The 22,538-nt window shown below is 37.7% G+C and overlaps 2 protein-coding genes across 2 annotated transcripts; both read left to right on the forward strand.

Annotated features, from left to right (window-relative positions):
* The first annotated feature begins 2,939 nt into the window (after positions 1–2,939).
* On the forward strand, positions 2,940–16,868 carry LOC130429891 (uncharacterized). Its single transcript, XM_056758734.1, has 8 exons — positions 2,940–2,984; positions 8,613–8,767; positions 12,845–12,862; positions 15,094–15,241; positions 15,344–15,646; positions 15,746–15,853; positions 15,946–16,022; positions 16,827–16,868. The coding sequence occupies exons 1-8, from the start codon at positions 2,951–2,953 to the stop codon at positions 16,866–16,868; spliced, it is 885 nt and encodes a 294-aa protein (XP_056614712.1). The 5' UTR covers positions 2,940–2,950.
* Positions 16,869–19,810: 2,942 nt separating this feature from the next.
* On the forward strand, positions 19,811–22,260 carry LOC130430728 (natural killer cell receptor 2B4-like). The gene is made up of 7 exons (XM_056759875.1): positions 19,811–19,863; positions 20,350–20,418; positions 20,513–20,842; positions 21,411–21,713; positions 21,814–21,927; positions 22,013–22,092; positions 22,222–22,260. Coding segments are annotated over exons 1-6 (885 nt in total). The 5' UTR covers positions 19,811–19,862; the 3' UTR covers positions 22,081–22,092; positions 22,222–22,260.
* The last annotated feature ends 278 nt before the right edge of the window (positions 22,261–22,538 follow it).

Raw genomic sequence — 22,538 nt, forward strand, 5'->3', positions numbered from 1 at the left:
GTACCTTTTTTCTTCATGTGGTGATTTTGCTGTCAGTTGTGATATTTGTGATGAGTGCTGTGATATGTCTGTGCAGTAAAGTCCAAACATAACCAGGGAGTAAGTGTGTCCTTTAAATAATCCAGCACAATGGGTGCGTCCCAAATCATGCATTTATGCACTTCATTATTTGTCAAGCTACTTATGGTCTCCACACATCAAATATTGAAAATTCTCCAAAAAGAAGTGCACTTTAAGTACGCGGATGATGCACTCATTCAACCGAAAGTATATAGTGTGCAACGCTAATGTTTCCTGACATTTCTCAAACCAGAGCTGCAGGCCCTGCACATCCTATCTTGAAGACCTTCCATCGCACTCAGCATGTACAGGGTAGCAGTGTTGGCAACTCTTTTCAATGGAAAGTAGCTACGTCCTGCCTGAAAAGTCGGCAGATGACGCCACGCGCTGATTTGCCTATCAGCGATGTAATCCCTAAGCGCTTCAGGTCTGCTTCACATCTCTATTCTCTGAGCTGTCATATATAGTATTATATTAAAACAATTCACCCAAATGCACTATAAAGTTATCTTAAATTCTTTTATTTTTTATACAAAATTATTTTTGTGTTTCTGTTGGCAGACAACAAAATCTACATAATAGTGATTAAACTCGACCCCTTAAAACACACCAGCAGTAATTTTCATCGAACAGCTAAAATCTGTCTGTGTTCATGTTTACACGTCCATAGTCGGGGTGTTTCATCATGTTTCGTAATCATAAATGCTCAAATGAGGTCAATAAGTGATTAGTTCTTGGAAACCTTTTGTTTGTAAAAGCAAACTGCGAATCTCATTCATGCATCCGTGCGGTCTTCAGCTACTCCTCTCTTGTGGGCACTCGCACTGTACAGAAGGCAAAGACTCGCTCTGGCAGGGCAGTAGAAGTGAAGCAGAATGTTTCGCTTAGTCTCCAAGACTTATTAAGAAAGTAGCTAGATTTGTCACAAGTCGCTTTATGAAAAATAAGACGCTAAAGGGTTCTGAAAAGTCGCTAAATATTGCGACAAAGTCGCCAAGTTGGCAACACTGCAGGGTTGGACCAGAGCTTTCAGCGCTTCATGATATTAAGCCTATACCTGGATTAAATACTCTCAGTGCCAGTTTAAGTGGTGCTTAAAACTGATTTCTATACAGAACACTGCTTTGTTCACTGTACTGAGCTAGAAGCACTAACTTCTTGCTAAATCTGTACAGCAAATATGCCAGTGTTCTGTGTGTTACCACTTGGTTAGAGTACACCCAGCAGATTTGATGTGGCCAAGAAAAGCAAGATGAAATCAAACAGTGTGTAACTGTACAATATAAATTGAAGTGATCGGCCGTATTGAAGTGGGCGATCAGTGGCAGCTTTCATTTTTGCTACTTTTGGGCGTCCCCCAGATTAATTGCTGTTATCCCCTGTGCCCCCACCAGAAAATTCTCTGGACCCGCCCCTGAAACCTAGAACACAAGCACCAAAAGCACACAGGTTCACTATTGGCTGAGACAGACAGCAGACAACAGGGGAAGATGGCAAACTATTTATTCCAAACACGTTATATAAAATACAAGCTTACCTTTAATTTAAAGCATTAAAATCCAGACAATACAACATCTTAAAATACCAAACCATCACACACACACAAGTTCTCCAACTCAGAATTGGGGAAGTCATTCTATCGAAACAATAACTCAGCAATCGCTTGTTCATAACTCACGTCAAACCACACCAAAACTTCTCTGTTGTGAACACTGCAAACCAACAACCACAGCACCACAAACAAAGGATCTTCGCCACGACAAATTTCCCAATTCTGGAAAGAAAAGCCACAAAAGAAACCAACATACAAACACATACAAAACTTCAAATTAAAGACTGTCAATAACACGTATAAATTGCTACACTATCCACATCCCTCCCGGAACACTCTGGTTCAGGCAGCCATTATAAATGCAGGTAATAAGATAGCTTTACTCAAAAAGGGAGGGTCACAGGCCCTAAATAGCGATGATCTCAGCTGCTGCAACACCTCCCACACCCCAAGTCCCTGCAGATAAAGACTCGTACTGCACAACTCACTTGATGCGAAAATAGGTTAACAGGCTGATAAAATTAGCATAATTTAAGAGAGATTAGCATATGGTCTGTCACACTAAAGGCCCAAATCTACCACAGGGTTTGTAGCAACATAAAGTGTTAGTAAGTAATGACGGAAGTGCTGGTCTTTTTTTGGATGAACAATTGTTTAATGCTTTCTGTGCACGCGCAGCGATGAAGAACCATTTTCGGTTCCACAAATAAGCATTCAGTCAACAGTTCTTTTAAAAAGTGTCTCTTTCTTACGTTTTTATAATCCAAAGAAGCTTTTTTGGAACAGAAAGTTTCTACAGATGTTAAGGTTTCTTTGAAGAACCTTTTGAAGCACCTTTTTGTAAGAGTGCAGAATGTTGTAAGTGATAGAAACATGTAACATAGAGGGAACAATGTCAAAGTGCATGTATTGAGTCGACAAGTTAGCATTTGCATTTCATTGTAAAATAGTTTGACATCTCTACACACCAACTGGAAAATGTATTAACATGATATTTTACTCATTTAAAAAACAATTCAATACAGGACTTTTAACACATTTATGAGTGCATTTGACCAGACTGAACCATTTTCATATATCCGAAATTGAAACATAATTGTCTAACTAAGATGACACGCGAAATGATGCAGAGAAACTAAGAAACTGTGATCATTTTGTTGGCTTTTATTAGTTTAAACATTTGAGGAAAAGTTGCAGGATGAGTGATGCTTTTTGTGTTTGAGACGTCCAAAGGAAGTTTCCTGTGAACTAAGAAAGGATGTAACACTATGATCACCTCTCACTAGACTTCCTCATAGTGTTTCTGCACAACAGAGGAAGAAAGAAGCAGAAGAAGAAATGTGGGCTTGTGTGTTTCTAGTTTGTGTGGCGGGTAAGAAAGCGTTTGTTTTTCATTCATGTGTTTGGTGTTGAATTAAGCTAAAGTCACTGCATCACATCTGTTATTATCTCACAATATGTTCTTCAGGTGTGTTTGGTTTTGATCCAGATGAAGTGAAGTCAGTGATAGAGAGACTTTCTGTCACTCAAGTCAAAGAGAATCTGTTTAAGTTTTATTATCCTGCTGTTAGTTTTCATGTCGTAATCCCACGTGAAGCGTTGAGATGTGACGGATCTCTCATGTGAAGAGATGATCTCTGTGTATTCTGACAGACAAACACAAACACATGTGAATCACTGTGAGGACATTAAGGTGTTTAACAGCTTTACAACATTTTAATTATTCAATTATTTATCAAACATATACATTTAATGTATATTATCATTAAGTTATATTAAGGTTAAGTGTTAATTATTCCTTTGTCACTGCGGATTTAGTTTATAAAGTCCGGACTCCAGTCTGATTGTTGAGCTTCAGTCTGTCTCTGAATATCTCATTTCTATCAAACATTGAAATGTGTTGCCTAAAGATTTCAGCTGTACTGGTATCTTGAGGTCCGAAAATCCACAGTGTTTGATCATCTCTCTGTATTTCATTAACATTATTGTATAAAGAGACAGAAGGTCCCTCCACGACTGACTTCACTTCATCTGAATCAACACCAAACACACCTGCAGAACATATAGAAAACTAAAATAAATTCAGTCCTGCATAAAATTATAATTTTTATTAAAAGAGTTTATTATATTAAATTACCACAAAACACAAACAAGATCAAGACAAACAGAAGAGATAAAATCATCCTGCTAAACATGATCTTCCACACACGTTTGTTCTTAGTATGAAGTTTATTTCTGGACAAAAGACGAAACCACACACACCCAAACGCAAGTGCATTACACTTCCTAAAGACACCCTCAGACTTTTTCTTGTGCACCAGTGAGCAGAAGAAACCACTTGAATTTAGTTCAGATTGGAACCAAATAACAGCTCATAAGATGAATCTGACCATCATTAACACACACACACATGTACAGACAAACAGAACAAATACATTAATTCACTTCAGCTTAACTTCACAAAGAAACTCACAGTCTGTTTGTGACGTCTAATGCATTTCACTCATGCTTCAGTTAATAAAATTATAAATGATTTTCAGCTATATTTCATGTTCTTTAGCTTCTGAAAGACCAGTTTACACAAATACATTTAAATATATAACCCAGTTTAGACTTGTTCAGCATGTTTTATCAAGCATCTGTTTATATAACCACAATTATATTGAATGTTACTGATATAGTATTTAAGATAAGGTAGAATAAACGCTATGTCTGCAGGTAGAGAGTATCATCTTGTGTCCACTGTGTTGTGTGATGATACGTGAAGTTACATGTGGCCAAGAGCTCTGGGGCCCGTTTCAATAAGGAAGTTCAACCAACACTGAGTTAAAATCTGAACCCTGAGTTGATTTACTCAGAGAATCGTTACTCTGAGTTTTCAGTTTCAGAACAGCTGATTTGAGTTAGTTCAATCCACTCTGAGTAAGTTCACTCTAGGTTACGCGCGTGCAGCATGGCGATGAAAAGCCATCATCAATTGAGTGAAGATAGCACGATTCACCATGGCAACGGCACGTGACAAAAAGCGCTCTGTTCATTTCTCGCCAATCAAATTGAAGGAACTGTTACAAGCGTATAGTGAATATGAGCAGATATTTAGAAAAAAGTGCACACAGCCGCAGCAGCAAAAGAAAGAGAGTTGGCGTGGGAGAAAAGTGCTTCACGTGTTAATGCGCAAGTTTATATGTCAATCACTTTTATATTTATTTTGTTGAAACTGTGAAAATGTAAATTATATTTAACTCTCTTGCTCTCATGTAGGTGAAATCCTTCTGCAATAAAAAGATCTTGGCAGCAGCTGAATATGAAATATACGACGACGTCGTAAAAAAAAAGATTTCGAGAATAAAGTCGAAATGTTACGAGAATAAAGTCGAAATGTTACGAGAATAAAGTCGAAATGTTACGAGAATAAAGTCGAAATGTTACGAGAATAAAGTCGAAATGTTACGAGAATAAAGTCGAAATGTTACGAGAATAAAGTCGAAATGTCAAAATCTGACATGAACTACGAATTAACTCACTGATTCAGATGACGTACTTAAACATAATTTAAACTCTTAAACTACAACTTTCACGAAAATAAAATACGTATTACGACGAGTTTATTCTCGTAACATTTTGACTTTATTCTCGTAATCTTGAATTTATGTTATTTTTAACGTGGCACTAAAACGCCGTGGTAGAAATACAATAACATCATTCATTCAGGAAAGTTTAAAGAAATAAAATAGTCTTGCTAGTAGGATGACTGATTGGGAAATGTTAAATATACTTCTTAAACTGGCCTTAAAAGTTAAGATAAAACGTCCAAACGGGGCCTCAGAATTCTCTCCCGACATAAATATAATTCTGTGCGAATTAATGCAGCTTCCTCATCTATGGGTTCATGAATAAACGAACATGCTATTTTAAGTTCTGTGTGACTAAATAGAGCGCGATTAGGAACTCTAATCAATAAACATATGACGTATGTCATTTCAACCCGCTCGCGCTTCGAAAAGGGGGCGGAGATTGTAACAAACCCTGCGTTTGCGGAATAAAACCTGCTCCCGACCAGGTTAGGTTCACGGAGTAGGTTACTCTGGTTACTCACCCGGAGTATAAGATACCTCGATTTCTGAAATGGGCTTGACTTACTCCGCGGTCGCGGGTTTGACATTCCTCGCGTTCTGAAACCAAAAACCCTGAGTATTCCGTTTTCTGGGGTTGACTTACTCGGAGTTTGCACTTACCCTGCTTTCTGAAACGGGCCCCTGTTCATTCACTGCACAACCTCGATTTAATCATCAGGCCACAACACAAAATCACGTGCAAGATATTCTTTCATTGACCCCTGACAGATCTTTGTTTGGAAGTAGTTGGTGATTGTCACAATTACATAACAACCCATTAAAGTGGTGGTGTATAAAGAGATGTTCAATTCAGTTTCTGAACACTTTCGCCCCCTGCTGGTGTCCTCTGATGTCTGTTTTCTCCTCCAGTGTAACTCCGTTCAAAACACAAAACAACTGTTCTATACCTGAACTACATTTCATGTTTTATCAAAAACACTTTGTCTTGAATCAAATTCAATTCAATTCAAGTTTATTTATATAGCGCTTTTCACAATGTGTATTGTTTCAAAGCAGCTTTACAGGGGCAAACAGAAAAAAACAGAAAAGGTAAAACAGAGCACAGTGCATGGTATTTATACAACAAGTAAGATCATTCCAATAAAACACAGCACGGTATTTATACAACGAGTAAGATCATTTCAGTAAATAATATCTTATATCTAAATAAATAAATAAATGCAGTCTCCCGGTGAGCAGGCCAACACTGGCCTGCTGTGGCGAGGAACCCAAACTCCAATGATTGATTAATGGAGAAAAAACCCTTGGGAGAAACCGGGCTCAACCAGGAGGGCCAGATCCCCTCTGACGTGTCATAGCTGCACTCAGACTGCTGACATGTGGTTTAGGTTTAGCATTTAATACCAAATATTGTAACTTCAGCATTAATAAGACAAAATTGTCCGTCTTTGCGTTGGGGATGTAGTGGTCTGAGCTGGGATGGTTCGATGGTCATATTTCTCTTGGCAGCTGGTGGAATTGCCTTAGATGGAGCTGGGATGGTCAGTCAGTCTGCAGCTGTATCTGCTGTAATCTCAAATTTGGGATGGGCATCTGTCGGTCATCTGGAGATGATGGAACTTCTTCCTAGAGGCGGAAAGAGAATAAAGAGAATAATTAGCGTAGCTGCTGTTCATTAACTATGCATAAAGTGAATGCTTGGCTGAAAAGATGTGTCTTTAATCTAGATTTAAATTGGGAGAGTGTGTCTGACCCTCGAATAGTATCAGGAAGGCTATTCCAGAGTGTAGGTGCTACGTATGAGAAAGCTCGACCCCCTTTGGTGGATTTTGTTATTCTAGGTGTTGTCAAAAGTCCTAAGTTTTGAGATCTTAGAGAGCGTGAAATCAAAAACTGTGATAGTATAGTATTAAAAGTATCGTTCACAGTAACACTGAATATGAAAGTGACCAATTTGTCAGGTATGGTGACCCATAACCGAAATGTGACCTCTGCATTTAACCCATCCAGTGATTAGTGAGCACACACACACACTTAGTGATGAACACACATACACCCGGAACAGTGGGCAGCTATCACTGCAGCGCCCGGGGAGCATTTAGGGGCTAGGTGCCTTGCTCAAGGGCACCGCAATCCTTACCCGCCGGCCCTGAGGATCGAACCGGCAACCTTCTGGTCACGAGTAGGACTCTCTAACCATTAGGCTACGATTGCCCCACGATTGGAGAAATATGGAGTGTTTACTTCCACACGGAATCTAAATCTGTTTGATTTTATTACAGTTTTTCTCGATTGCTTAAACACGTTTCTTGAAATGATTCCTCGTATTCTCAAAACAGTAAACACAAATCCATAACATCTCACCCAATTCCCCAAACATCCTATTTTCAGGTCAAAGTTAAGCTCTCAAAACAATTCAAACTTGCTGGAAAAACTAACTTTTCCACCAGACATGACACACAAGCCCTCAAAAACACCCACACTACAACACAGTCTTAGACACTGGTGAGATAAAACACTGTAACTACAATCTCCTATTGGGATTCAATTATTATTTGAAAGCTTAGTGTTTATAAGAATATACAACATGAAAGTGTGCATATAGAGCCAAATGCAAGAATGAGCTTCAGGAAATTATAAAAATAATACATTTCAATACTAAAGATGATCTTACATGACAAGAACAGTTCAAAAACCAAAGAACAATATGAAATGGTCATGCAACAAAATACAGTATACAACTGCACAAATAACATTTACATTCATGCATTTAGCAGATGCTTTTATCCAAAGCAACTGACAGAGAAGATAAAGGAAACAATACAGCGAAGCGATTTGTCAATAGGAGGCAATGTAAAAAATATGGCATCCGCTGGACCTTTGACACAATTTCGTTAAAGTATACTATTTTCTGCAAAAATACCGAACAGGTAAAAAAGGCTACAATAACAAATTTGTAAACTTGACAATGATAAATTTGTGGGTTTAAACGTACAGTTTACTGGATACAGAATAGAGAAACGTCTCTCATATAAAGTGTGTACTGTAATTATACTGTATGTTTATGTAAGTAGTAGTGTAAAGCCCTAGATGATTCTAGGAAGCACAATTATGTGCTTGTGGTGACATAATCCTGAGATTCTGATTGCCGTGTCATCAGTTTTTCCACTGAATGTTTACTGATGGATAAATGTGTGCTATTTGAGTTTACATCTTGACACTTCAGTTCATTATATTGTGTGTTTTCTGAATGAGAACATGGTCAAACCTTTGCAAAATGAAGCTGTTTTGTGTGGGGTTTACACATGTTTGTGTATTGTTCTGAGAATGTGTTTAAAGTTGTCAGAAAATGGTGTATTGTTTCACGAATTGTGTTTTAGTAATAGAGAAAAACTGTAACTCCTTATTTCTACTTGTTGTTTCAGGTGTGTTTGGTGTTGGTGCAGATGAAGTGACGTCAGTGATGGAGGGAAATTCTGTCACTCTACACACTGGTCTTAAACACATTCAGATACATGATCGCTTACTGTGGATTTTTGAATTTGCGGACACTCTTATAGCGGAAATCCACGCACAGAATGTTAACGTAAATGACAGTAAAGTTAATTTTGGAGATGAACATTCAGACTGGATCTCTTACCATCAGAGACATCCAAATCACAGACTCTGGTGTTTATACACTAGTGACCATCAGTAACAGAAGATCTTCATTCAGGAGATTCAATGTTAATGTCTATGGTGAGTTTAATTTCATTCTCATACAGACAGTATAACAGAATTTTGCAGTATTAAGATTATTGTCCATGCACCTTTTTGGAGCAAGACAACAGCATAATGTAACATACTGATGAAAAAAGGTTTTTACTGTTTACAACACTGAAGAGAAAAAAAAGGACATTTTCCGTAAACTGGAAAAACAGAAATATAAAAACATATACTGTTTCTGTAAAATTAAAGGGATAGGATTTCCCCCATTTGTCTTGTTAATGTGTTGTCTTTTTCTGTAACTTTTTTGTTTTTGACCATATTTAAAAACTAAATTGTAAAAAAAGAAATCTTTTTCAAAAGAAATCTTGTTTTAAAAAAACAACTGGGCAGCAAGAAATAAATGTAACATTACGGGTTTTCCCTGAAAATGACACTTTACGTATTTTTAAACATTTAACGTTGAAAATCTGTAAAATAAATAACAGAAACATTTTTTTTACAGTGTGATCTGATGTTTTCTGTACTGAAAGGTTCTTGGCGTTTTTATCTGTTTTAGTCATTCAGCTAAAAACTTCAGTTCATCATGTGATTCTGCTGCCAGTTTTGATATTTCTGATGTGTCTTCTGATGGGATGTATGTGCTGCTGCTGTGTGTGCTGTTTGTGCAATAAAACAGGATCTGAGAGTAAGTGTGTCCTTCAACTAATCCAACATATGCACAAATTAAACTACAGTAACATTACACACATGTGTTTTCAGATGAAACAGTGAGAGATGAGAAGAACTTGTCAGAATTCACAGAGGTCAACTACAGTTTTCACGTGAGAGATCTGTCACAGGTCAATGAATAAACATCACACACATTCAGGATAAATATTGTTCTTCAGTTCATATGCTTCCTCATGATCAACTTAAACATGCTTATGTTTGTATTAGTTTATATTAAATTAATATCTCTCTCTTTCTTGGTCTTTGATAGAATTAATATCAGAAAATGGACAGAACGATTATTTCTGTCTGTATCACCACACACACACACACACACACATGATTCAACTCCAGAGAGTGCAAGACACAATGTTTAATCTGCACATTTGTAATCCTGTCGTAGTAACATGAAATATTAATGTGGTTAAATACAGTCATGAATCCATCCAAACTGTAATATTTTGGGTGAACTAGTCTTTCCTAATCTATACAGTTTTTTACAATTCCTATGATCATTTTGTTTGTTATATGTTGTAATGCTTTTGTTAAATTGGTGCAATAAATACCTGTCACTGTACTTTATTTGCGTGTGTAACAGATTTTATTTGAGTGTTTTATATTGTAATACTGAGAGCATTCGCATTGTGAGTGTGTGCTTGTACATCTATCTTTATGAGGACCAGTTTGAGTTTAAGACCAGCAGAGTGAGGACTAAGAGAGTGAATTGAGAAAGTTTTGGCCGGCCCTCACATTCTGAGACACCTTTAAAGGGCTCTTTGAGGGTCAAGACATGGTTTTAGGGTTTAGGTTATAATTAGGTTTTGTTTTAGGATTAGGTTTAGGGTGAGGGACAGGTACTCAGTTCTGATGGTTAGGGTAAGGGGCTAGAGATTGCATTGCGTCAATGTATATCCTCATAAGGATAGCTGTGCAAACGTGTGTGTGTGTGAGCAATACAGTTTTCCCCTTGGGGCTCGCCATAGTGGGCAATGTGGGCGTTGTGTGACAATTCCATCACTACTGACGTGCCTAAATAAAATTACTATAAATGTTTACACACATGAACACCTCTGACAGACATCAGTTATGCTGAGAAGTTGAGTTTGTTTTCTGGTGGGGACAGGCAGACGCTCTGGAAAACATTGAAGAAAACAGCCTAGTTTATTCTAATAAAGAATTCACTTCTGTTGTTAGGATGTACTTTTATAAGGCAATATCTTTTTGTATATGGTACATAAACATCTAAATAGATGTTAAGCAGCAAAACCTTGACATCCTATTTACTACCGTGGATAGATTGACACTGTGCTGTATGTTTTGAAATCCCTATGATATGCATGAGATAGAAACACATGTCTAAACTGTTTTACTTCTCTTTTCAAAATCAATGACCATTAACAGACGACAATTTTGAAATTCTCTGTACTCACCATGGACAGAAACATTGAATGTCCTGTATAAAGTTGCAATGCTGTTGATGATCTGTAGTTTATAAAGTCCAGAGTGTTCAGTTCTGATGTTTGTGATGATGAGAGATCCAGTCTCATGGTTCAGCTTCAGTCTGTCTTCATGCTTTCCATTTGCTGTTTTCACTGAGTTGACAAAGCAGTGTTAACCATACACATACATCACATAGATCATTTCTTTTAAACAGGACTAGATTGCAATAAGTGGAAGTGACGTTTCAGTCATGGTAAATCATACCGAAAGCTGATCTCTGCATTTTACCCATCCGAGAAGTGAACACATGCACAGCAAGTGGTATCACTGCAGCACCTGGGGAGCAATTAGAGGTAAGGTGCCTTGCTCAAGCATTCTGCATGTGTTTGTTTATCTTAAATATATACTAAATCATAACTGTACTAAAACGGTAAAAATGCTTGTAACAGTATGACATGTTGTTATTCTATCATGACATCAAGGAAAGACAATTATTTTGAACTTTTGCAATAATACACTAGTGCAGTTGTAAGAGTTATTTTACAGACATTTGAACACCCTTTAAATAACAATTGTAATTCACTTCTGATTGCGACACTTATCAGCCGTTCACTAAATATCAGTTAATTCTAAATAGTTCTAATCCATTGTCCGTTCCACGTACCTTCATTTTACATTTACAATGAAATGCAATATGATATCAACACCTGCTTTGTTTTCATTTACATATATGTATATGATTTGGGTAATCTGATGTGATTGCTTTCATTTTAAATCAAATAAAATATGATACAAAACACATTTTATTGTAAAGCATAGGAAGTACTTTGCACAATAGGGAAAAACTATTCAGACAGAAGCACACAGGCAGCGCTCCAAGACTACGTTTTACTAATAAGTACATACAGCTAGGCTGTGTAAATGAAACTCTGACCTCAGTCAAAATGATTAGTCTCCAAACAATTAGATTCATCACACACACGATTGTCCATTATTAAACGTGACCAAAACCAGGCTATTAATACTATTACCACTTAAGTGATATCGGAGGCAGAGGCCAATTTTAGATGTATTTGCCGGTTTGGTGGAACCAATAGTTCTTCCCTTGTAACGGTGATTGGTGTGGTTGTGATTATTGACCATCCTATCATGTGTCAGATGGGTGTACATATAGAGCTGGTGGTGAAGTGGTTTGGCGTAATGAGTCACCTTGGTGTCGGTGTCATATAGAGTGGCAGAGCGGCACGCGTAGCGTTGCCCCTCTGCTTGGCCGAAGATTGAGCGAGTTTGAATATTATATTGTATTATTATATATTGTATACTATTTTGTATTTGTGTGTGAAGGTGCCTAGTTGTGAGCAAGTGGTGAATTTTAGTAGCGCTTGTAGGAAGTAGGCAAATTAGCTCCTCTAGTCTCTGTCTGAAGTGGTGCTTCGTGAGAGTCCCTTGAGTGAATAAAGTTCAGTCTTGCGTGATGGCGATGTGGTGTGGTGTCTGCTGGTTGTCAGCCGCTAGATTTTGTGGTAAAGAGAGTAACAAAGGATTAGTCTTCAAGTGGCTTTCAGGAGAACAAGCTCAACGCTTCCTCTTTCTCCGCCGCTTATAAATCGTGCATTTGATAGGGATCAGGTGGTGACAACTTGCAGGTGGTGCGGCGTGATTGCGTGGTTGCCATGGCTCTTGACTCTTGGCTACTGTGAAGTTAATTTCTCTGTCAGCGCTTGTATGTGTTCCAGAAATAACACTTTTACATTGATTAGAAAGAGTTCAAAAGGACAATTTGGAGCAGATTTCATAAAAGGTTTCAATTTTTAATAAAGTACAGAAGCTGATGTAAATAAGAATGAGTTCCAGCCTTCTCTTACTGATGAAAATGTTTCAGTTCATAAATGCACAAGGATTGTGTCAAAATAATGTTTTAATGACACACTTAGACATCAACACTCATCATACAAACCTCAACAATGTTGACAATCATTAAACAAATTCAGATAAACAGATCAACTGCAATGGATGCTGGGAATCATGATGTTACCCTGCATGCATTTTTATTTTGTTGATTCTCACTATTGTTGAGTTTCATGCACTGATTATTACATTTACATTTTGTTAGGATCGGTCTCCGGCGTCACGAACACCCGACTCCACCACTGGGTCACACTTGTGGCACGGAAAACAGTGCGGGAGAACCCAATCGCAGGCAGACACAAAGGCACGGGTGGTACGGGGTAAACAAGTGTATATTTATTAAATATAACAAAAAACAACAAAAAGGCAAAACAAAACCCACGAGGGGGAAAACAAGACAATTTAATATATTTAAACAATACAAGAAAAAGGACAAACTAAACTATAAAACAAACACTAGAAACAAACACTAAACTACAACTTACTAGGACTCGAGGGACAGGAACAAGGTAACAAGGGATAACGAGCAAACAGCTAACAACCACAACCTGGATCATCTGTAGAGGTTTGGTTGTGCAAGCTGGAAGTCCACCCAGTAGCGCATTGCAGTAGTCCAGTCTGGACAGGACCAGAGCCTGCACTAGGACTTGCGTAGCATGCTCTGATAGAAAGGGTCTAATTTTCCTAATATTGTAGAGAATGAATCTACAGGACCGGGCGGTGCTGGCAACTTGATCTGTGAAGTTGAGCTGATCATCCACCACCACTCCCAGGTTTCTTGCCTTTCTGGAAGATGTGATGGTTGATGAGCCCAGTTGATTATAAATGTCTAATTGATTTATAGTTAGTTAAAATGGTTGTTAGCATATTTAATTTGTCTCTGAGAATTTGACAATCATAGCACTATTCTGTAATATCAAAGCAATTCACAAAGTAATAATAACACACTGTTTATCAGTGATTCATAATGAATAAATCACCAATTGAAAACTGTTCACATATCTCATTCCACATTTTTTAAGGTGGAACGGATAGTTCGGCGAATAGGGAGCTGGCGAAAAAGGAGCTGGAGTCAGCCTCGTCTGAAAATGATGAATCAATCTGTTATATTTACTCTGTACTTATGGCTCGCACGTGGTAAGTAGTTTTTTCTAACAAATGGAATTCCCCACATTTATTGCACATGTATTTATAACCCTGAACCCAACCTTTTATGTGTAACTTTAATTAATATTCGCTACTGTAATAAGGTTCATTTAAAAGGAAGGAAGGAGACGCGAACCGGCAAACATTTAAACATTTAATAACACGACAACAAAGTAAAAAGACAGCTGACAGCCCCTCACGGACGACTGCCGGTAAATAAAACAAACCACAACTAAAATCAAGGCCTGGTCCTCTCTCATCGACGGTCCGGTCGCTCGTTCTCTTATGCTCCCAATCTCGACTCACGGTCTCGCCTCGCATACTCCACTACAGCTACATAAAGAGTGATTTCCGAAATGTTACTAGCCTCACGCTACTATCATTAAAAAGTATAAGAAGACCGATGCAAAGTATTGCATCAGTGGTGCAAGCCTTGGGTTTGACTAGGGAACCCATTATGGTAAAATATGATAATATAAGTATAATAATATAATTTTTGATAATGGACAGATGACAACATTTGAAGCTGACCCACTTTTTTTTAATGAAGTGGGCAAACACATTGGAGCCATACAATATTTGTTAAGGATCAAAGTGCAGGAACTCCTAAAAGCTAAACGGAAAACACGATCCCTCAACAATACACTGAACGGCAGAAAAGAATTGATGCTATTAAAATAAGACGTGTTGTATCTCACTTAATCTTCATATTTTTAATAGGGTTTATGTATAGCCTAATCGCACTCAAGTGCATCAATGTCTACTTTTACTTTTTAATTTTGTTTTAAAGCAACTTTTTAATTATTCCTCAACATTCTTCCAGGTGTGTTTGGTGTTGATAAAGGTGACGTGTCGGTGATGGCGGGAGATTCTGTCACTCTAATCACTGATCTTGACATACAGAAGAATATACAGATAACTTGGACATTAAAACAAACCATTCGTTTAGCAGAAATCTTTGAAAGGGACCAAATTCAATTTTTCTTTCTTAGCAAGGAAGGTATATTTAAAGATCGTCTAGAGATGAACAATCAGACTGGATCTCTCACCATCACAAACATCACAACTGAACACTCAGGACTTTATCAACTACGGATCAGTAGGAACATGATTTCAGACATTAGTTTTAATTTGATTGTCTATGGTGAGTATAATGTTTAATTATTGAAATAAATGTATACAGATATAAGTATATAGCCTATAGGTTTCTATAAGTGAACTGTTTTCCCATCTGTTATATTTCCAGCTCATCTACCTCCTCCTGTCATCATCAGAAACTCTTCTCAATGTTCTTCATCATCAGAAAGATCTTCAGTGTCAAAATGTGTGTTGTTGTGTTCAGTGATGAATGTGACACATGTGAGTCTCTCCTGGTACAAAGGAAACAGTTTATTGTCCAGCATCAGTGTGTCTGATCTCAACATCATACTCTCTCTACCTCTGGAGGTGGAATATCAGGATACAAACACATACAGATGTGTCGTCAACAACACCATCTCAAACCACACACAACATCTAGACATCAATAAACTCTGTGGGTCATGTTCAGGTAAGACTGTAGTAAAATGATAGCCGTTTCCTTCACTATACAATATCATGCTTTAACTTAAACATTTCTAGGTTTAATTTTTGATATTTTTCATTACAGCGTTCATGCAGAAGCCACACTGGGTGGGAATCACAGTTTTTCTGGTAATGCTGGTTGTGGCGACTGCAGCTCTGAGTGTAATGTTCCTTCTCTACAGCAGGAAAACTAGACACATGAGACATATGGGCAAGTATTATTTTTTTATCATATTGGTTTCCTATTAGATTATTTCATGTGGTGTGAAAACTGATTATTATTGTGAACAGTTCAGACTCATGATGAGGAAGAGATTCATTATGCAGATACAACATTTAGTGCACGCCATAGTGAGATTCCGGTAAGAGATTGTGTTGCTGTGTGCGTCTGTATCTTGCTATGTGACCCCTGTCGTTTCTGTCAAAGCTTTGGTCTGTACAAGCCAAAATGTGTTGTTTGTGCTACTTTTGTAACTGGTAATGAATCAGGCGGGTGCGCTCAGGTTCTGGACCGGTTCTGTCGTCTCGACAGGGTGCAGTGCTCCGGGTTCGATAGGAACCGGTGAGCTCGGGCCCTCTCCCCAGAAAAAACAAGCATACTTTACCACTCCTGCCACTGTTACCTGCATAGGCGAACTCGTCAAAACAGAATTGTGAACTTTGGAAAGGTCCGGAAGAAACAAAGTGCAATTTCTGCCACCAAATTTAACTAAAAGTTAAAAGACTGAATAGAAGTAAATTTAAATTTAACAAAAAATGACACGCTTTATCTGTCTCGTCTCTTTGCTTTAGTCTGAATGTGTAATGTCTGTACAGCTCTACAGATTAAAAACATTGTAACAAGGAAAACAATATTCTTTTAACACAATAGCCCTTTTCACAAAGCAATCTGGTGAATCACAGGTAAAGTCATTCAGGTGAATTTATGGTAAATTCTGTTCACACAAGCAAAGGCTTTCTGGTAATTTGATAGTCATCTTCTATTACTGGTAAATTGGGTTTACTGATTTACCAGTAAGGTTCAAACATGATCTGTAGCTGTGATATTCCTGCAACTTACCAGTAAAGAGCGCATGTGTGAAAGGGACTATTGACTATTGACTCACAAACCTAAGTCATATGATGAGCCATAAGTGTGAACTTTTTTTTCTCATGTGTTTTCACAGAAAGATGCCCACACATTGTACTCAAGTGTTCCTTTGAGTTGATGACATCCTGGCGTCATCTGTGCGTCTGCATTATAAACAACTTCTATTGCTTTAATACATGTTCAATCACAATAGAAATAATCCAAAAATACATTGCTGCAGAAAGTGTTATGAAGATGAATTAAACTGGAATTATTTAGAAATTTTATTAATTGGTAGTAGAACTCCATTTCATCTGTTATATTCGAAATGGTTTGTTCCCATTTCACAGTCAATTTTAAGTGAATCTTCAAACAGCACATTCTAAATCACATGACTCCTGTTTTACGGCAAACATTTAGTCTTATTAATTTATTTGCATGTTAATTTATTTTTGTAATTAATATATATTATGTTGGTTTTCTTTAAATAAATGATTAAAAAAATAATATTTTATTGTTTCAAACACCACATGCACAACAAGTGATGGTTTTATTGGGGTTTTGGAGTTTGATAGCTTCGCTCAAATTTTACTTTCGTTATCTAAATGGTTTTGGTATGACACAAGTGTCACAGTTGTTCTCTGTTGTGGTTTGTCTTTGCCTTCTTTGTCTGATGTCTTTATGTTAATTAGTCCCTCACCAGATTCTGTTTCCCTTGATTGCGTTTCCCCATGTATTTAAGCCCTGTGTGTTCCTCAGTTCCTTGTCTGCTATTGTTTAGTTTAAGTATTCTCTGTTCCAGAGTTTCTATTAAATGTTACCCTTTGGTATTGGAGTCCAGTGTTGTGTGCGTTCTACCTTTCCCGAGACAACACGTAACAGAATAGCAGACCTTTAAAGAAAATAATGGCATCTCTCCAGAGGACAATCTGAAGTACCACTTCAGCCAGGACGGCTGTTCTCTGGAGAGATATGTGGAGGACTTTCCTGTAGCTCAGTGGTTAGAGTTAACAACGCAAGGTTGTGGGTTCTATCCCAGGGGATTGCAAATACCTATGTAAATGTATTGGATAAAGCAATGTAAGTCACTTTGGATAAAAGCGTCTGCCAAATGCCTATGGAAATGTAAAATGGAAATGACTTCCTCGTTCTGAGTCGCGAGGTGAGCTGGAATGATCGCTCGATCGATTGCATGTTTTTGTTGGGGTTAGATGATGACTCCTTTCGGTGTCTGTGTCCTGAGTTCATGGACAGACCCGTTTGTGGAGTTTATCGATCTCATCCGGTGGTTTTTGTGTGCTCAACTCCGTTTGAGCGAGACCATCCCGGATGAGATCGATCATCATCCAATTCCGTCCATGCACGTGGCGAGCGATCCGATTTTATCTACTTATTCTGGTCTTTATTACCTTTATATATATATATATACACCCCTCAGGGGTGTTGCTAGACTTTTTTCTCCACAATACGACGCGTGTCCTCTCTCTCCATTGTAAAAAAACCAGAGTATTTTACTCTATGAAATAGTACATTTCAAGCACTATACAATATTCACTATTCAATTTTTTGGTCCAGAAATTTTACATTTTACTTTTTTGTGTCTATTTTGATTTTAAGATGTTTTTTCAATGTTCACTGCTTTTATTATTGATCATTGTATTCATGTACCCTCATAATCTTCAGTTAAAATCTGAAAATGCGCTTCCGCCCTGAAATGACGCTCCATCTCAAATGACGTATATTAGACGGCTTGGGCGGAGCAACCGTTAACTCCTCCCCTTCAACTGTAAGTCTGCTGCCAGTTTCCTTTCAAAATCAATGCAATGGCTGTTTTTACACATCCAATCAATTCTCAGAAAAAAAAACGCAAGCCACGCCCACTCATTTTCTCGTTTGAAATTCCTTTTCACTTGGAAATGTGTCAGAATACGGAACGATCGAAACTTCCGGTTCACCGGGACTTTAACAGTTATTAGGCTGATTTTCTCTCATCAGTTTGTTCTGGTCTTGTTTGAGCTAGATGGTAATTGTAAAAAATCCTTTAACAATAATTAGTATTTAAAAAACTGTTTTATTGTAAGACTACCAAAATGTGTTACATGTTGATTCAGATGAAGTGAAGTTAGTGATAGAGGGAGATTCTGTCACCCTACACATTGATCTTACTGACATACAGCCACAAATTTAGATTCTCCGGATGCTGGAATCAGAAGAGACTCATTAAGCTGAAAGGTATGATATGTTTGACAGTTATGAGATATTTGGAGACAGACTGAGGAAGAGAACACAGACATCAGTGGACACCAGGGGGCGATAGTGTGAAGGTTATGTACAGTAGAGAGTAAAGATTTTCAGTGGTTTTATTTAATTTGTGACGCACAGAAATTCTAAATAAAGTTGAAGACTTGATACCTTTGGACTTGTCAATGTTAAGAAAGATCTGATAACATTAAAAGGATGTTTTAAAGCCTATTTGAGAGAGGTCTCCATCTTTATTGTATCTCATCGTGGTGCGGAAGAGTTTCTGATGTGCCTACTGATATCACAATTTAAAACTTCGAGGTGACATCATATCATATCATTTAAGTAAAAGCACGCCCATAATGCGCCACTTGGTATGAACCAACATTAGTGTGACTAAATAAGGACAGAAGTGTTGGTCTATTTTTGGATGCATAGTTCTTCAATGCTCCTTGGGCAGGATGTGGCTTAAGTGATAGAAAGATGTATCGACATAAGACCAATAGAACAATGTTTGAGTGCATCTGACGAGTTAATGGATAACAAAGGAGACTCATTTTAGCGTTTGCGTTTGATTATAAATTTGTTTTCGTACTCATTTTTGCTTCACACTGATGAAGAGCATGTTATAGACATTCCTATGTTTTTGCATTAAGACGATGATGAATAAGCTGATAATCCAGACAGGATTGTTTGTTAAACATATGTTGATAAATGAAACATAAGTTTAGTTTCAGAAAAGGTCCTGTGTATGACCCTGTCTGTGGCTTCTGCCTGAGGCGACGCTAGACTCCTTGTACTGAGGCACGTGCCCCAGTTAACTTTTTGTCAGTGTCATCATTTACATTGATAATAGCGGCAAAACGGATCTACATTTACATTATCTCACAGAAGTAAGTACACCCCTCACATTAGAGTAAATATTTTATTAAATGACTGGTTTCTTGAAATGCTGTAATTGTAAATTCTTGAAAATATTTAATAATTGACATTGTGTAATGTAGAATGAATGCAGATGGGAAAGAATAAACTCTCTCTGCTTTCATTTTTCCATACAGTGCATGCAATTATGTCAACATTTATGTGAAGCATGTTAAACAGTTAAATGTTTTTAAATACATAAATGTTTACCTTTCAAAGTATTGTTGCACTGTAGGAATATTGGTTTAAGCAAGTGAAGTTTGTAAATGGCATTGTGTTGCACATTTCCGGCACACAGCAGGTTTAAGAAAAACAGTGATGTGTGCCCCTTTAGAGCTTTAGGTCGAGCAACACCCCTGCTACTGATATTTTGTGCACAGAATGAAACAAGACGTTTCCTATAAACCTAAAGGCAAAAACATGATCATTCTCACTTTACTTCCTCTGTGTTTCTGCAGTGCAGACACTGAATGCAGCAGGAAACAGTGAAGAAATGTGGACTAGTGTGTTTCTAGTTTGTGTGACGGGTAAGTAAGCGTTTGTTTTTCATGTGATTTTGTGTTCAATTGAGCTGAACTCAGTGCATCACATCAGTTATTATTCTTACAACATGTTCTTCAGGTGTGTTTGGTGTTGATGCAGATGAAGGGAAGTCAGTGTCAGTGATGGAGGGAGATTCTGTCACTCTACACACTGATCTTACTCACATACAGAAAGGCGAACAGATACTGTGGCAGTTTGGACCTCAAGAGACTCGTATAGCCGAGATCCATACAAAAAGGGTTAAAATGTATAACACTTATGAGACGTTCGGAGGCAGCCTGAAGCTGGACAGTCAGACTGGATCTCTCGTCATCACAAACATCAGATTGACAGACTCTGGACTTTATAAACTACAGATCATCAGTAACAGAGGGACTATGTACAAGAGATTCAATGTTACCGTCTATGGTGAGTTTATTGTCACACACTGATTCAATGGTAACTGTGGCGAGCAAAGCACGAAACGCAGGGTAGTGCGAAAATCCCCGGAGGGCAGTTTATTCGGTGGTGCAATTGGGGAAATGTGCAAAACAGTCCCTCTGGGGTTTCTGGGTGCAGTCCTGTGTGGGGAAATGGAATGAGGTTGTGTCGGAAAGAGAGAAAGAGACAACGTATGTTGGGGTGCTAACATGGGGTTAGCATGTTGAGTGGAAGCCTCCCGTCTCGTTCTCCTCTCCCGCCTTTATGGGGACCGGGAACGAGCCGCAGGAGCAGACGACCGGCAGCTTTGAATGGGTAATTGCGTGTGTTACCCTGGCAACGCCGATGAGGATATTATTTGCCTGGCCACTTAACATAATTACAACAATTCTCTGACGGGTATAAGATTATCATTCATTCACCATTTTTGGAGCGATTTTTTTTCATAAAACAAATTATATATTAAAAAATATCAGGATATTGCAATTATTAAAAGTCTAGATGTACCTATAGTAAAAAAATTATATTGTAGGAATTTTATTATAATGTTTTTCAGCTCGTCTGCCTGTTCCTGTGATCATCAGAGACTCTTCACAATGTTCTTCATCATCAGAAAGATCTTCAGCATCAAAATGTGTGTTGTTGTGTTCAGTGATGAATGTGACACATGTGAGTCTCTCCTGGTACAAAGGAAACAGTTTATTGTCCAACATCAGTGTGTATGATCTCAACATCAGACTCTCTCTACCTCTGGAGGTGGAACATCACGATACAAACACATACAGATGTGTGGTGTCCAATCCAGTCAGCAACCAGACTCAACATCTAGACATCAATGATGTCTGTCAGATGTGTTCAGGTATGTACAAAGTAATTTTAATGTTTATTTACTGAACTGATCAGAAATGTATTGTACTAAATACAGCAAAATGTCTTAAAATATCTTAAATCTGTTTTAGACTCTCAGCAAGTCAATTCATTTCGTCATGTGGTGATTCTTCTGTCGGTTGTGATGTTTGTGATTTGTGCTGTGTGCTGTTGTCTGCACAGTAAAGACCAAAGAAGACCTGAGAGTAAGTGTGTCCTTAACTAATACAACACATTGTTTAATAAATACACAAATTAAAAAACAGTTACACAACACACATGTGTTTTCAGATGAAACGGTGAGAGATGAGAAGAACATGTCAGAATACATAGATCTGTCACGTGAAGACTCTAGATGATCTCTGTCACAGGTCAATGAATAAACATCACACACATTCATGATAACTTTGACTTTATGCTCATTTTTGACAAAATTTAGCACTTTCTGTTCAGTTTGTATTAATTTGTAAAAAATAAAAGTGTATTTCTGTGTTGGATAGAAATTACATCAGCGTATGGAAAAACCCATGAGATCTGTGACGTATCAACACACAACACAATGATACAAAATCACAAAATCTATTCTCTAAACATTAGTAAGATGGAATAATAATGTGGTTAAACTGATTTATAATACATGTTTGAAGATCTGAACTGTGTGTTATTTCTTTTTATAGACAAAGTAGAGTCTATAAAGAAGAGTTCACTAGATCCCTCTAGTGAAATTGATAAATCTGAACTCAAAATATCTCTGTTGTTAAGTTACTGTATGTGTTGAGTTTGTACTTTGTCAGTTTGGTTAAAGAGTACGTAGCAT

The sequence above is a fragment of the Triplophysa dalaica genome, chromosome 10 (genome assembly GCF_015846415.1).
Source record: "Triplophysa dalaica isolate WHDGS20190420 chromosome 10, ASM1584641v1, whole genome shotgun sequence".
Classification (NCBI taxonomy): Eukaryota; Metazoa; Chordata; class Actinopteri; order Cypriniformes; family Nemacheilidae; genus Triplophysa; species Triplophysa dalaica.